Source organism: Carassius auratus, chromosome 35 (assembly GCF_003368295.1).
Source record: "Carassius auratus strain Wakin chromosome 35, ASM336829v1, whole genome shotgun sequence".
In the NCBI taxonomy this organism is placed as follows: Eukaryota; Metazoa; Chordata; class Actinopteri; order Cypriniformes; family Cyprinidae; genus Carassius; species Carassius auratus.
This window is the reverse complement of record NC_039277.1, coordinates 15,694,696-15,707,941: the sequence shown is the minus strand read 5'-3', so window position 1 is coordinate 15,707,941 and position 13,246 is coordinate 15,694,696. Positions and strand designations below refer to the sequence as shown.

General features: G+C 36.8%; 2 protein-coding genes across 2 annotated transcripts in view; both read right to left on the bottom strand.

The window, feature by feature from the left end:
• The window catches only part of LOC113054593 (multiple C2 and transmembrane domain-containing protein 1-like), a 33,555-nt gene extending 24,377 nt beyond the window's left edge, over window positions 1–9,178 (bottom strand). The window contains exon 1 of the mRNA XM_026220247.1: window positions 9,158–9,178. The gene's annotated coding sequence lies outside the window, so the exon portion shown is untranslated. The remainder of the gene's footprint in view (window positions 1–9,157) is intronic.
• A 1,963-nt stretch (window positions 9,179–11,141) lies between these two features.
• On the bottom strand, window positions 11,142–12,935 carry LOC113054606 (septin-5-like). Its single transcript, XM_026220266.1, has 4 exons — window positions 12,843–12,935; window positions 12,551–12,686; window positions 12,349–12,451; window positions 11,142–12,220 (listed from the first exon to the last, which is right to left on the bottom strand). Exons 2-4 carry the CDS (start codon window positions 12,643–12,645, stop codon window positions 12,158–12,160), a joined length of 261 nt encoding a protein of 86 aa, XP_026076051.1. The 5' UTR covers window positions 12,646–12,686; window positions 12,843–12,935; the 3' UTR covers window positions 11,142–12,157.
• Between the last annotated feature and the right edge of the window lie 311 nt (window positions 12,936–13,246).

Sequence of the window (13,246 nt, the reverse complement as noted above, 5' to 3'; positions counted from 1 at the left end):
CGTTAAAATCAAATGCAAAAATCGGACCCACTTTATATTAAGTGGCCTTAACTACTATGTACTTACATTTTAATTAATAATTTAGTACAATGTACTTATTGTGTACATACATGTTTTTACATTGTACTTATATATTTTTTAAAAACATGTAATTACATCTGTATTTAATTTCTGTAATTACATTTATAATTACACTGTTGACCCATACTTTACACCTTAACCCACCCTTAAACTTACCCATACCTCCAACCCTCTCCCTAACCTTACTCCTATCCCACCTCAATAGCAGCAAAAGTGTTTTACAATACAATATGAACACAATAAGTACATTGTACTTATTTTTTTATGTAAGTACATAGTAGTTAAGGCCACCTTATATTAAAGGGGGGGTGAAATGCTCGTTTTCAATCAAACTCCTGTTAATCTTGAGTACTGCATCCTTCATAACTCCAAAAAGTCTTTAGTTTTATTATATTCATAAGAGAAAGATAGTCTGTACCGATTTTTCCCTGAAAAACACGACCGACTGGAGGCGTGACGTGTGGGCGGAGCTAAAGAATCACGAGCGCCAGTAGGCTTTTGCGTTGAGAGCATTTGGAAAGTGTGACATTACCTACATCATCCAAAACAAACCATGGCTAACAGTCAGATTCAGCTGTTTATTTATGATCCAGAATCAGATCCAGAGGCTGAAACTGAACGAGAGCAGCAGCAGCAAGGACTCGCTCCGAGTGGGGCTCGAACCCGGGTCTCTGATGGGAGGCAGAGGCACTAACAAGGAGGCAGAGATATTTTAAGCAGTTTTACTCACCGCCTGTGGTTCCAACACACAATCGTGACCCTTTTTCGTTGGGATTGCATCATCCTTAAGAAATAAACGATGTGCAAATCTGTCGTCCAACTGGGTCTTGTTAAAAAAACAAGCATTTTCGAAATGCAGGGAACAAACACAAACACTTGCACAACTCCGTTGATGCTCTGTAAAAATAAACTCCATCCACTGGTCCCTTAATGCTGTTTTTCCTTTGGTAATCTGTGCAGGGATGTCCTGCCCTGGCAACCAAAAACAAAAACTCCTTTTGTGACATTTCGCGACGCTCTCGCTCTGATCAGTGGAGTCTGTTGTGCTCTCAGTGCTCTGCTATACGCAGAGATGTATAAAGTACTAGAGAACCATACTTGAGTAAAAGTACAAGTGCTCTATCAAAAAAATTACTTGAGTAGAAGTAGAAGTGCTCTTTAAGCACCACACTTAAGTAGAAGTACTAAAGTATTCAACATTTTTTGTACTTAAGTATTGCAAGTAGTCTATTTTAAAATGTACCACTCAAGTACTGAAAGTAAAAGTAGAAGTATTGTGTTATGTAGCTATTAAAGAAAGTAGTCAAAAGTTTGAACATATTGTTTTTACTATTTCAAATGATTAACCTAAAGGACAATCACAATTCCTTTGACTGTAACTTCTTGTAAACAAAAAATGGTTACTAGGGTTAGTTAGCCCAATTTGCAAAATGATGTCATTAATAACTTACCCTCATGTTGTTTCAAACCCGTAAGACATCAGAGGGTCATTTAGAATTTTTTGAAGCATCGAAAATACATTTTGGTCCAAAAATAGCAAAAACTAGACTTTATTCAGCATTGTCTTCTCTTCCGTGTCTGTTGTAAGACAGTTAAAAACAAAGCAGTTTGTGATATCTGGTTCGCGAACGAATCATTCGATGTAACCGGATCTTTTTGAAACAGTCCACCAAATCGAACTGAATCGTTTTAAACAGTTCGCGTCTCCAATACGCATTAATCCACAGATGAATTAAGCTGTTAACTTGTTTAATGTGTCTGACACTCCCTCTGAGTTAAAACAAACCAATATCCCGGAGTAATTCATTGACTCAAACAGTACACTGACTGAACTGCAGTGAAGAGAGAACTGAAGATGAACACCGAGCCGAGCCAGATAATGACTCGTTCACGAGTCAAGAACCGTTTCTGTCAGACGCGTCTGATTCGTGAACCGATGAGCTGATGATACTGCGCATGTGTGATTTAGCGTGAAGCAAACCGACACACAGAGCGTCTGGAACCGAACTGATTCTTTTGGTGATTGATTCTGAACTGATTCTGTGTTAATGTTATGAGCCCATGTGCAGTCAACGCCAATGACGCCATTGCATCGAGCGCAAAAGAATCGGTGAACAGTTTTCTTCAACTGGTTTATTGAATCGAACTGTCAGAAAGAACTAACGTTACTGGTCATCCGAAAACCGATGCAACCGGTTCTTGACTCGTGAACGAGTCATTATGTGGCTCGGCTCGGTGTTCATCTCTCTCTTCACAGCAGTTCAGTCAGCACGCGCAGTCTCGCTTGATTCGCTCAATGATGTGCCAGCTTCATCAAACATGCCATCTACAGTTCTGGCAGTGGTTTGTAATGGAATGATTCGTAACATTATTATAATTGTAACGAGTAACGATGCAGCACATAAAAAAAATATCGGAGTAAAAGTATTAAACTCAGCGAAAATATGTACCGAAGTAAAAGTGGAAGTAGGAGAAAAAAATAATACTCTAGTAAAGTACAGATACCGCCTTTTAGTACTTAAGTACAGTAGTGAAGTAGTTCTACTTCGTTACTATACATCTCTGGCTATACGGGAGCGCGCGCTCTTCCGGCAGAAGTGCCTCAGGACCCATATAAGGAAATTCCGCTCCATCTAACGTCACACAGAGCCATACTCGAAAAAAACTTTCCGAAACTTGTGACAAACCGGAAGGAGTATTTTTGGAACAGAAATACTCCTTCAAACGTACAACTTAATTTTTGAAACTTTGTCCATGTTTAGCATGGGAATCCAACTCTTTAACAGTGTAAAAAACTCAGTATGCATGAAATAGCATTTCACCCCCCCATTTAAGTGGGACCCAAAAATCAAACCAAACAGAACTCCAAATGCAATCAATGATCTTGAAGTCTTAACATCTTGAAGTCTTCTTGTTTGATAACTGGTCAGTCAAACTCACACCTGAATTATAATGATTTATAATATTTTATGACCTGTAGCTGCACAATTTAAGGGCAAAATAAGAATTGTTGTGATTTTTCTTAAAATAAAAGATTACGGTTTAAAATGCGATTAAAAAAAAACCTCTTTAATGTTGTTGCAGGGATGAAATATTTGGCCAAATATATTGTGATTATATATCAGTTTGATAATTATTATTACCATTTTTATTGTGATTGATTATTATGATTGCTATTACAAAATGAAAACTAAATATGTAATATTATTACTAAAATATCACTGTAAAATATTTAGAATAGTGTATTTAAGAAAAGTATAATAATCTAATTGTACAGTACAACTGTAAATATATAAATTGGATAAAATAATAATCAAAATAATAATAATGTTGTTTATTATGATGATGATTTTATAAGAATTACAACTATAAAATTACAGTACTAATATTTATATTTATTATATAATGTTTATATCTTATTTTATCTTAATTTTTTTCATTTTCAAAATTTCTTTCGACAGAAAACTGCAGGGAGCTTTAAAGCTGACCTAGTTCGGCCCTCCCTTAGAAGACCTGTCTAAGATGACTTCACCTTGCTCTGTTCTGTTGTGAGCATCTCTGTGAGCAAAGACACTCCTCGTCTCTCCTCCGCTGTGAGCAGATCTCCTAAGGAGAAAGACACTGACATGGGAAATGATGCCAGCCAAAAAACACGTCAACCTCTGCACTGAAAATCATTATTGAGGTTTGTACAAGTGGCTCATATTGATTGTTCCTATAAATCAAATCTCGTAATAAGCTTCATCTAGCTCCATCAAGTACAAAAAAAAATAAAAAATAAAAATAAAATAGCTGTTAGTGCAATTTAATTTCATTAGAGATAGTTACGATACAACAAAACTGTCTATTTGTACTCAATGACAACGATTTTGGGCAGCAGTGCAACCAGTAAACAGTCAACACGTGTCCTGTATGCAAATATCCATTAATGCAATGCATCCAATACTAGAAACATCTGAAGTCATGATGACTGGACTTTGGCAAGAGAAAATATTTCATGATACCCTGCCAAAGGGTTTAACAGGAAGATGAAGCAGTTGACAGTTTTGTGGTTAAAGTTATAGAGCCACTTCCTGTTTGCAAGAAAGCAGCCTGTAAACAGAAATTCTGGGGTCCTTTATAGGGGCCTCAGGGGGTGTGTGTAAAATGCACATGCATTAAGTGTAATTTTGAAAGAGAGGAAACATGTGATCTCTTTAATGTTGTTTCCATTGCTGTCTAGTCTGGTATGTAGCATTTAAGCCCTGAGCAATTAGACTCGGATGTCAGTGAACGTGACTGGCTTTTAGAAAAGTTGCAGCTAGGATACTCATCCCACAGTCGTTAAATGATTTTACAACCCACATGACTTTAAAGTGGCATAACAGTTTTAATTACATTTTACTAACTTTTTAAGATATAACTTTTTTTGGCCAATAGTCACAAAAGATATTCAAATACAAAAAACGAATTCATTTACTAAAAATTTTATTTTTAAGTCAATGATGATTTAGTCACTTGGAATATCTTAATAACACACACACTCACACAAACACACACACACACACACACACACACACTTGCAGTTCCCACATACCATGACACATACACAATCAACATGCTCACCAAAGGTAGCACCTATGGCACACGTGGAGGAGTTTCAGAGTTACTTCTGAGCAGACTATCACCTCTATTGCCGGATCCTAAGTCACAGATTCCTCAAAAATGAATGCTGCTGTTTCAAATCAAATCTCAAACCTCCTCAAAAGCCTTCCTCATCTAACCACAAAGACAGCTCCCGCAGCTCCATACCAAAACAAGTCCACACATGTAATGGAGTAAAGACAGAGCCAGTATGATCCAGTGGAACTCAAAGCTATGCTGGTGATGTTCGTCTGACTCTTATCTCTGCTGCGCTGTGAGTGGCTGGTAAACCAGTGATGTATGGTTTGGGAAGGACATGGAAGCGGAAAAAACTACTCTATACGCTAAACTTCAATGCCTATAGCCAAAAACCGTATTGCTCAACGTTTTTCTCAGTCATAGCTCAGGACAGAAGCCATAATGGAGTTTTGCATTATGATTATTTAAAATGCCCCTATTATGCCATTTCGAATATTGCCTTTCATGTAATGTAGCTGTATGTGAATATAAACGATCTGCAAACTTGTAAAGCTGAAAGAGCACAAAAAAAATAAAATTGTCCCCCAAAAGAATCAGCTCTGGACTGCTGAAATGAGTCATCAGTAATTCGCGGTGTCCTACGCAAATTTTTATTTTCACTTCTGAAAGATGAGGCTGCAAAATAATCAGTGGTTAAAGTCTTTTTTTCCACTGTACCACAGCAATAAAACCCCAATCTTTTTTTGTATTCCCATCATTTTACTGAAGACTGCTTCTTAAATCTTGGGGAGTTCAACGTGTGATTCACAAAACGCTTGCTCTTGAAAGATGCCTCAGACCAGCTGGCTCCACTGAATTGTTCAAGTGTTCAAATTACAAAACTATGGCAATGAGTGTATTGTTTCCGACATGTGTTGTACATGGCAGACCAATCAGACTGGGTCATCTGACCACTCAGAATTGCTTCAAACTAATTTGAGGAATCAATGAAAAATTAGATGATATTAAACACATATTTTGAAAAAACAAAAGCATTTTTGACCTTGCATGCATGTAAACCTAATGTAGGAGAGTCCCAAAAACAATATTAGGAACCTTTTTTTTTTTTTTGTCTTCACATCAGACGTTCTTTTTTCTAAGGCAAGGACAGGGTTCTTGACTAAATTTAAATTCAAGGACCTTTCAAGGACTTTCCAGGTCCAATACCCTCAAATTCAAGGACTTAATGTGAGGACACATTTCAAGTGAGAACGAGGTTAGTAGTATTAAGTATTAACTTTTGCATGGATTTTATTGAAAAGATCTTTGTCTCCTGTAACCAGAAGTTTCAAGATATATGAATATGCTTTTAAGTTTTGCTTACCTCATGGGTTTATGTTATCTTAACAAGCAAAGCAATTCAACATTAATTTCTGGGTGTGTCTGTAAACATTGAGGCCATGTATGGTGACCATATTTTAGTTTTCCAAAAAGAGACGGTGGGTGCGGGGCGGGGGCGGGGGCTGGGGTTTGGTTGGCTGGTGGTTAAAGTAGTGCCCAATGTAGTGTAATGTCAATATCCCAAATATCAAAACAGAAAATATGTAATTTCCATACCAAAAAAAACATATTTTACATTCACTGTTATGCATATTGATCATAAACACAGCTAAAAAGCTTCCTACCAGTGGCCCTCTTCACAAAACTTAACATCTAGCACAGTTTTATCATAGGCAGAATGCAAGCATTTAAGTCTAATGTAATTAAGCAACATTTCAAACCTTTACCCACAGGGAAAATCAATCCATTTACAGTTTAAAAGTAACCATAGGGGGCAAAATGCGAACTTGGCAACCCTGCATTCAACACGATCTGCAGGAGTCAGTTTTGACTGATCACGGCAGGTTGAGGAGAGAGAAAGATGGCTGATTCAAAAGAGATTTAAATACTCTGCGTACTCTCCATAATGTGCAATATTCAAATGTTAGCAGGACACAATAATGGTCATAAATTCTGTGGGAGTGGGATAAAGACAACAGTCCCTCGCAGCGCTCCAATACAAAAACACACTGGCGACTGTAGAAAGAAAAGCAGAATTCCCATCATTTTAGGTTTAGCCAAAGCTGTGGTATCATGTCATCAAAATCACATGACTTCTTATATGTCCAGTCATATTTGAGGGCAGGGCATTCATGAGACAGAAAGCACATTGTGTGAAGACCACCCAAAGGTCAGTGACATAGAGTTTGGACAATTAATGTTATTAAGGAGTATGAATTTATTTTTAAACAAGACTTGTTGGTCTAATTTGTTTATAAAATGTTTGTCCATCAAACTATAGTATAACTTGTATGCATAAAACTATATATTTTTATGTTTTATCAAATTTCCTAGTGTCCCACTTTAGTAAATGTGGTTTCGAAAAGTGGGACAGTATGATTAGCCTAATGTGGGACAGTACAAAAAAATGTGTGGTATATTTATGCAATATTAAAATGCTGATAGCGCGGATGTTTAAGGTCATGCGGAACTTTTTCTTGTGATATGGTTTGAAGGCTCTTTGTGGTTCTTGTGTGTGTGTGTGTGTGTGTGTGTGTATGTGGGTGTGTGTGTGTGTGTACCTGGTATCCTATGCTATGAGGACCAGATGTCCTCACAAGTATAGTAATACCAGTACATTTTGACCTTGTGGGGACATTTTTTGGTCCCCATAAGGAAACAAGCTCATAAATCATACAGAAAGAAGTGTTTTTAAAAATTGCTAATGTTTTTAAATAGCAGAAAGTTTTTTGTGAGGGGTAGGTTCAGGTATTGCAAGATTAACTAGAGAACAAATTAAGAAATTCTGACTGTGCATTTTACTCGTTTCTATCTACATAACAACATAGGTCTTTGATAATAGTTGCCTTAATGTCTTGCAGAGATGAAGTTCATGAGAAGCAGCATTAGCTGCATGCGTGTAAATGAACACAGTGATGCTTTTAGCTCTGAAACAAGAGAATATTTACTTTTTCTTAAAGCTAATTCTTTAATTAATAATAAAAAAACATAAATAAAAACACACCACAAAAAACACTTCTCACTTGCATTTTTCTAAATGATGTGCAGAAGAAAGAAAGACATACAGGTTTGTAAAGACCTAAATTTAAGCAAAACCACACCACTGGCAAAAAAACGACGAAAGATCTAATTTGTTTTTTTTTTTAATTGTACATAGATTCATATCAACTTAATTCAAATATTTTCATCTGTATTTACGGATCTAAAAAACCTGATGCATATCGACAATCAATAAGATAAAAATGTACAAATAAAGCCAATAATCTCTTCTGCATATGAACTGAACCGATAACTTGTATAACCCTTGCTTGGCACCTTCTTCAGCTTCAAGCCCTGCTAATGTGTTCATGGTCTTTACTTTTAGGCAAGTTCCTCTTCTTGCAAACCAGCTTACATAAGAAACACACACAATGTAAATAAGCTGTCACAGAATAAGAATATGTGAATAACTCCCATTTTGACAAAAATTTCAGATAGAACCTTAGGCTGTGCACAAAATGACCATGCACAAAAATTCCCAATTCCCGTAAACCTTGGTGTGCGTTAAATGTTAAAAAATGTACAAGGGCAAAGATATTCAAATGAATACAATGCAACAAAAAGATGTCTGTCTACTGATAATTGGAGAGTTCTGAATTGACATCTGATTTGGACTTGCAATGTAAAAATATTAGTGTCAAAATCATTCTGTTTGTTTGATTGTAAAAGCAAGTCGCTAGGGTGGATTCAGCAAAAGTGGGACATCATGTAAATGAGGCAAATTAGTTTAAATGGTTGATTGCCCTTTAAACGCAATCTACAAAGTCATTTACAAAGTCATTCTGGAAATGTTTCCATTTCTCTGACATCATACTGGCGGATGTGATCAAGCTTCAACATCTAACGCATCTAATCTGGCTTTACATGACGTCTAGCTGAACCATGCTGTTCATTTGTGATGGGGGAGATTGACTTGGTGCTCCTTGATCAAGTTTCGCCCATAACAAATCAGATAGCAGGTTTACAAAAAGCACCTCAAACTAATATAGCATATGTTTTCCAGCAGGGAACCTGGCTGTAAATCATAATTCTTATAAGAAAATGTATTAATTATATTTTGTAGCAAATAGATTTTCTTCACTTTTAACTAACAAAAGGTAAAGTTTATCACTATCAAATAGAAATTACGCAAAATATTTGTATAGATTTATATTTAGGGAGCTGTGGCATCACAAAACCCTATAGGCAGTTGCTATACAAATGATCAAAACCTGATATTTCACTGTATTTATAACAAAAAACAATCTTTTTATTAAGTGGCTACATTTCTTTACGCTTTAAAACATCTGCAAGTGTGAATGTAGAGAGTAAGATAAAATAAATAAGATAAAATTGCATGCATCACTTTTACTGCAGTGCAATGGAAAAAACATCTGGAACATATAAATCATCTTACCACACTTTTATTGATCTTATCCTCGTTTACCATTCATCACAGCATCATCGGTGCATGTGGACCCCTGCAGAGCAGGTTTATGTTGGGACTGCACCAAATCGGAGAGTGTCGGTTTGGAGCTGACTGTTCTTTTGGGCTCTGGATCTCCGCACGAGCGACGCTGCTGCTGGGGGCCGCCGTACCGACACTCTGCTCCGGCATGCGCGGCGCATCCTCCCGCTCTCACCACCATCCGAAGCGACTGCTACACGTGCAGATTGGGTTGAGACGAAGACAACGCTCGGTCCAAACCATTTTGTCGTTTCTTTTTAAATATCCAAAACCCACTTTCTTGCTTTCTGTCTTTTTGTCCAGTTGGGACTGCCAGAGAGTTTGGTCTGCCGTGGAAGGACTTCCTCGAACCCCGTTGATGCTCATTACGGGTTAAGAGAAACATCATCCATGTCCAGTTTCCCTTCCATATGATCTCTGCAGTTCTGCTGCTGCGTCCCACTCAGACGTTTCTTGAGGTTAATGTTGAAACATGCAAAACGATTCAAATAGCATTTACTTCAGTGTTGCGCTCACGCGGGACATGTTGAGCGTTAAAAGCATATTTGATGCGGAAGTAGAGTGATGGAGAGGCAAGTTGTTCCTCAGCACATCTGCAGACCTTCATGGTTTTATAAAACGAGACAGTCCCCCCGTCTGTGGTCCTCATCCACGCCCATGTAATTAAAAAGTTGCTGTGTTACCCATAGCTTACTAAATAAGTCATCTGATCACGCAGTGTTCCTGCCCACCGAGCTTTTGATTTGAAATACCAAACGCAGTTAACGCATTATTAATAAAGTATATGTACAGACAATCAGATGAGCCCAGAATAGAACGCAGTGCGTTTACAATTATGCTTTAAGTGTTTCCCTCCCATCATTATAACGGTTGAAAAACACTTAATGCGTTAAAGGGATAGTTCACCCAAATAGCAAAATTATGTAATTACAGTTTTTTCCAACTGCTTACACACATTTTCCAAAGTTTTCCTCTTTTTTTTCGAAACTTAACACACAAATTCAAGAATTGCACACACAAGATGCAAAATGCTTAGATAATTTCACCTGGTTTCACATGGTCTTGCTGAGATATATAGTTGAGTATCATCAGCATAACAGGGGAAATTAATCCCGTAATTTCTAATAATACCAAGGGGCATATTACAAAGGGGCAACATGTATATTGAAAATAGCAGAGGACCTAGGACTGATCCTTGTTGCACTCCATATTTTACTGGTGATAAATGAGATGACTCCCCATTTAAATAAACAGAAAAGTTTAGGAAAAGTTTACTTTCATCTCACTACTGTAAAAAGATCTTACAGTAGATGAAAGGTTTGAAAACCAAACAATAGAATATACAGTAAACACACACTGGAATATACTGGCAGTCACTGTAAATAAATAAATTCATTCATTCATTCATTCATTCATTCATTCAATTATTCATTCAGTTCTGCCAAACTGCATTACAGAACTGGTAGTATCCTTATTTTTTAGAGCAGTTTCTTAGTTTTCTGACAAAATACTTTTCTGCCTCCCCTAGACAGCCATCTCTCAGTTCTGCACAAATAGAGTACATGTAAGGACTACTTGACTACAAGTCAATTCAACAGTAATGAGTTTGAGGGAATACAACATGTACAGTATTTTTACTGTACATCGAATAATGAAAGTTCTATCATCTGAAGTACTGCTGCTGTATGTGTATCGTGTAAGTGAAACCCTGTAGATGAGCCTGTAGGCCAACTTCCCTCACCGTCAGTCCATGCAGAAGAACATGCTCAACTACACACACACACACACACACACAAATACACATATGCGTGTGTCTGTGTGTGCAATAGAAAGATAATTTGGGTATTAATGACAAGAAAGTTAAATTATATCATGAGCAACATAAAAAGTATTTAACAATCATGAAAAGATGTACAGATCAGACAGGTTCTACCACAGATGGTGTTTATTTTTCAAAGGAATCATGATAAATGCCAGATGTTGCATCTGTCACGCTCATATGAATAGCTTGAGTAAATACATACAGGGCATACAAATCAATATCTCAATGTATCCATGTAAAACCAACCAACAACAAGTATATTTATAAAGAAGTTAGAGCCTGATAAAGATTGTCTGATATCCATTTTGTAAAATATTATGAATAATTTGGTGTTATAGGACTGGAACAGTCATCCTATGTGGTATATTATAACCTGAATCTCATAAAAAATTGAGAATTAAATTTTCATGTTCAATCAATAATGTAGACAAAAGGTTGGATCAGTGAAAATTCCCTTCAACATTTAGCAGTCGTACAACAAAGTTTGCAATTCAAGGTGCTCTGATAAGGCCTTCAGAGACAAATAAATTAATGAAGAATGAAAAAATGATTAAGGTTAAAGTATTTGCTTTAATACTGCAAATGTTTTCATACTTCTAAACCTTGTTCAGAATTTAATAACTGGTTGGTAAAGCTTCTTTAAAAGTAGAAAAACACTCAAATATTTGGTTTTCCACTTAGCATTCCACTTGTTTTAATCAAATTGGCACAGGCACACATTCGCACACACACATTACTAAATATTATAAAGAAAAGGGGATAGAAACAGATCATAAAAACGGCAGAAGAAAAAAAACGACAGAGCATTTGCCATGTCTACTGTGAATAAAGCAGCAGTCTTTGCCATGGAAACAGTCATACAGCATCACATGGACTGTACAAAGTGTGAAAACAAACTATCACTAAATCTTTTAGCGTAACTAAATATTTAAACTTGGAGCCTGGTTTTAGATATCAGGCTCAGGTGAAGCGACCCTTTTAACCGCAGTGCTCGACACATGCATTCATATCTCTGTGTTGTGTTTGCTTTCCCTACTGTATATCCTTCAGTGGGATGTTAAAGTGTTACGTGTCTGCTTGTGTAAAAGCTGAAAGTTGAAATCGGCTGTTTTTGTTCAGAGCGGCATTTACAGGTCCTGTTCGTGCATCTGCTGCTGCATTTTTTGAAGCATCTCCTGCATCCTCCGCAACTTTGAAAGACAATGTGAATAATATTAGACAGATTCAGCATTTAGTGTTGCAGAAATGCTCAATGTCACAGTTTTTAATTGACAGCTAAGAACTGAAATAACTAGATTAAGCAGGACAGCTGACTCACCTCTTCATCTTTCATCTTTATCAGCTTTTCTGTCTCTGCGTCCGGGGTGGACAGTGGTAGTATAGGGATAGGGCTCTCCACACGATTATCCTGGGACAGTTTGCTGGTGAAAACAGAACATCTTATAAGCCATAAAAACAATGGCAAAGTATATTTTTCAATGATATCTATTAAGATATTTGAGAAAATCATTGTGACTTGCCTTGTCATTTGCTGTATGCACTGCGCTCTGTAGTTTTCATAGTGAACGTCACACGTGATGTCTTTCAGATCATGCATGTGTGAGCGAATCAACATGTTCCTCAGCTTGACGAAGTCACAATGGGACTGATTTTCCACTGTGACAAAACGTATGTGCACAAACCGGTTTGTGAAGCCTTTTTAGAACATTTATATTTAGCTTTATTAAAACTTATTCTTCATGCATTTGTTTTTATCCGTTCAGAGTGGGTCTCATGCAAAATTGAGATATTCAAGTGTAGATTTGTACTGACCTTCCACAATGCCCCATGGGTAAAGTCTCCCTCTCACCCGCTGACCTTTGACCTCCACTGTCGTGTTGCTCCCAATCACAGCAAATGGAGTGCTTTCCTGAAACACACAACAAAGAACATTCAGATTTTTTGCTTTTAACTTTGAAAGTTTTTAAAAAGATTACCCTAATTAAAGTTCTCCAGGAAGAGTTGAGTTTACAGTCGCTTCTAGAAGATTGTGATTTATTCCCTTGTTTGGTTCAATTTATTATTCGATTTCACTTCATTTTAAATTTTAAATTATTTTCAAAATTTTCCATTAGTTAGTTAAGTTAGTTAAGTCAACTCCAGAAAGAGCTCCATCGTTCAGGTTAACTTTTTTCCTTTGATTTTATTTATAGTTTATTGTCCTTTTTTTAATTAAA

Bases quoted from the DNA above. Each gene is read 5' to 3' on its own strand.
- LOC113054606 (XM_026220266.1), bottom strand. From the start codon at position 12,645: ATGTTGATTCGCTCACACATGCATGATCTGAAAGACATCACGTGTGAC. The intron at 12,452-12,550 runs GCAAGTCACAAT...TGTTTTCACCAG, and splicing joins TGCATACAGCAAATGACAAG to CAAACTGTCCCAGGATAATC. The intron at 12,221-12,348 runs GTGAGTCAGCTG...TGTCTTTCAAAG, and splicing joins TAAAGATGAAAGATGAAGAG to TTGCGGAGGATGCAGGAGAT.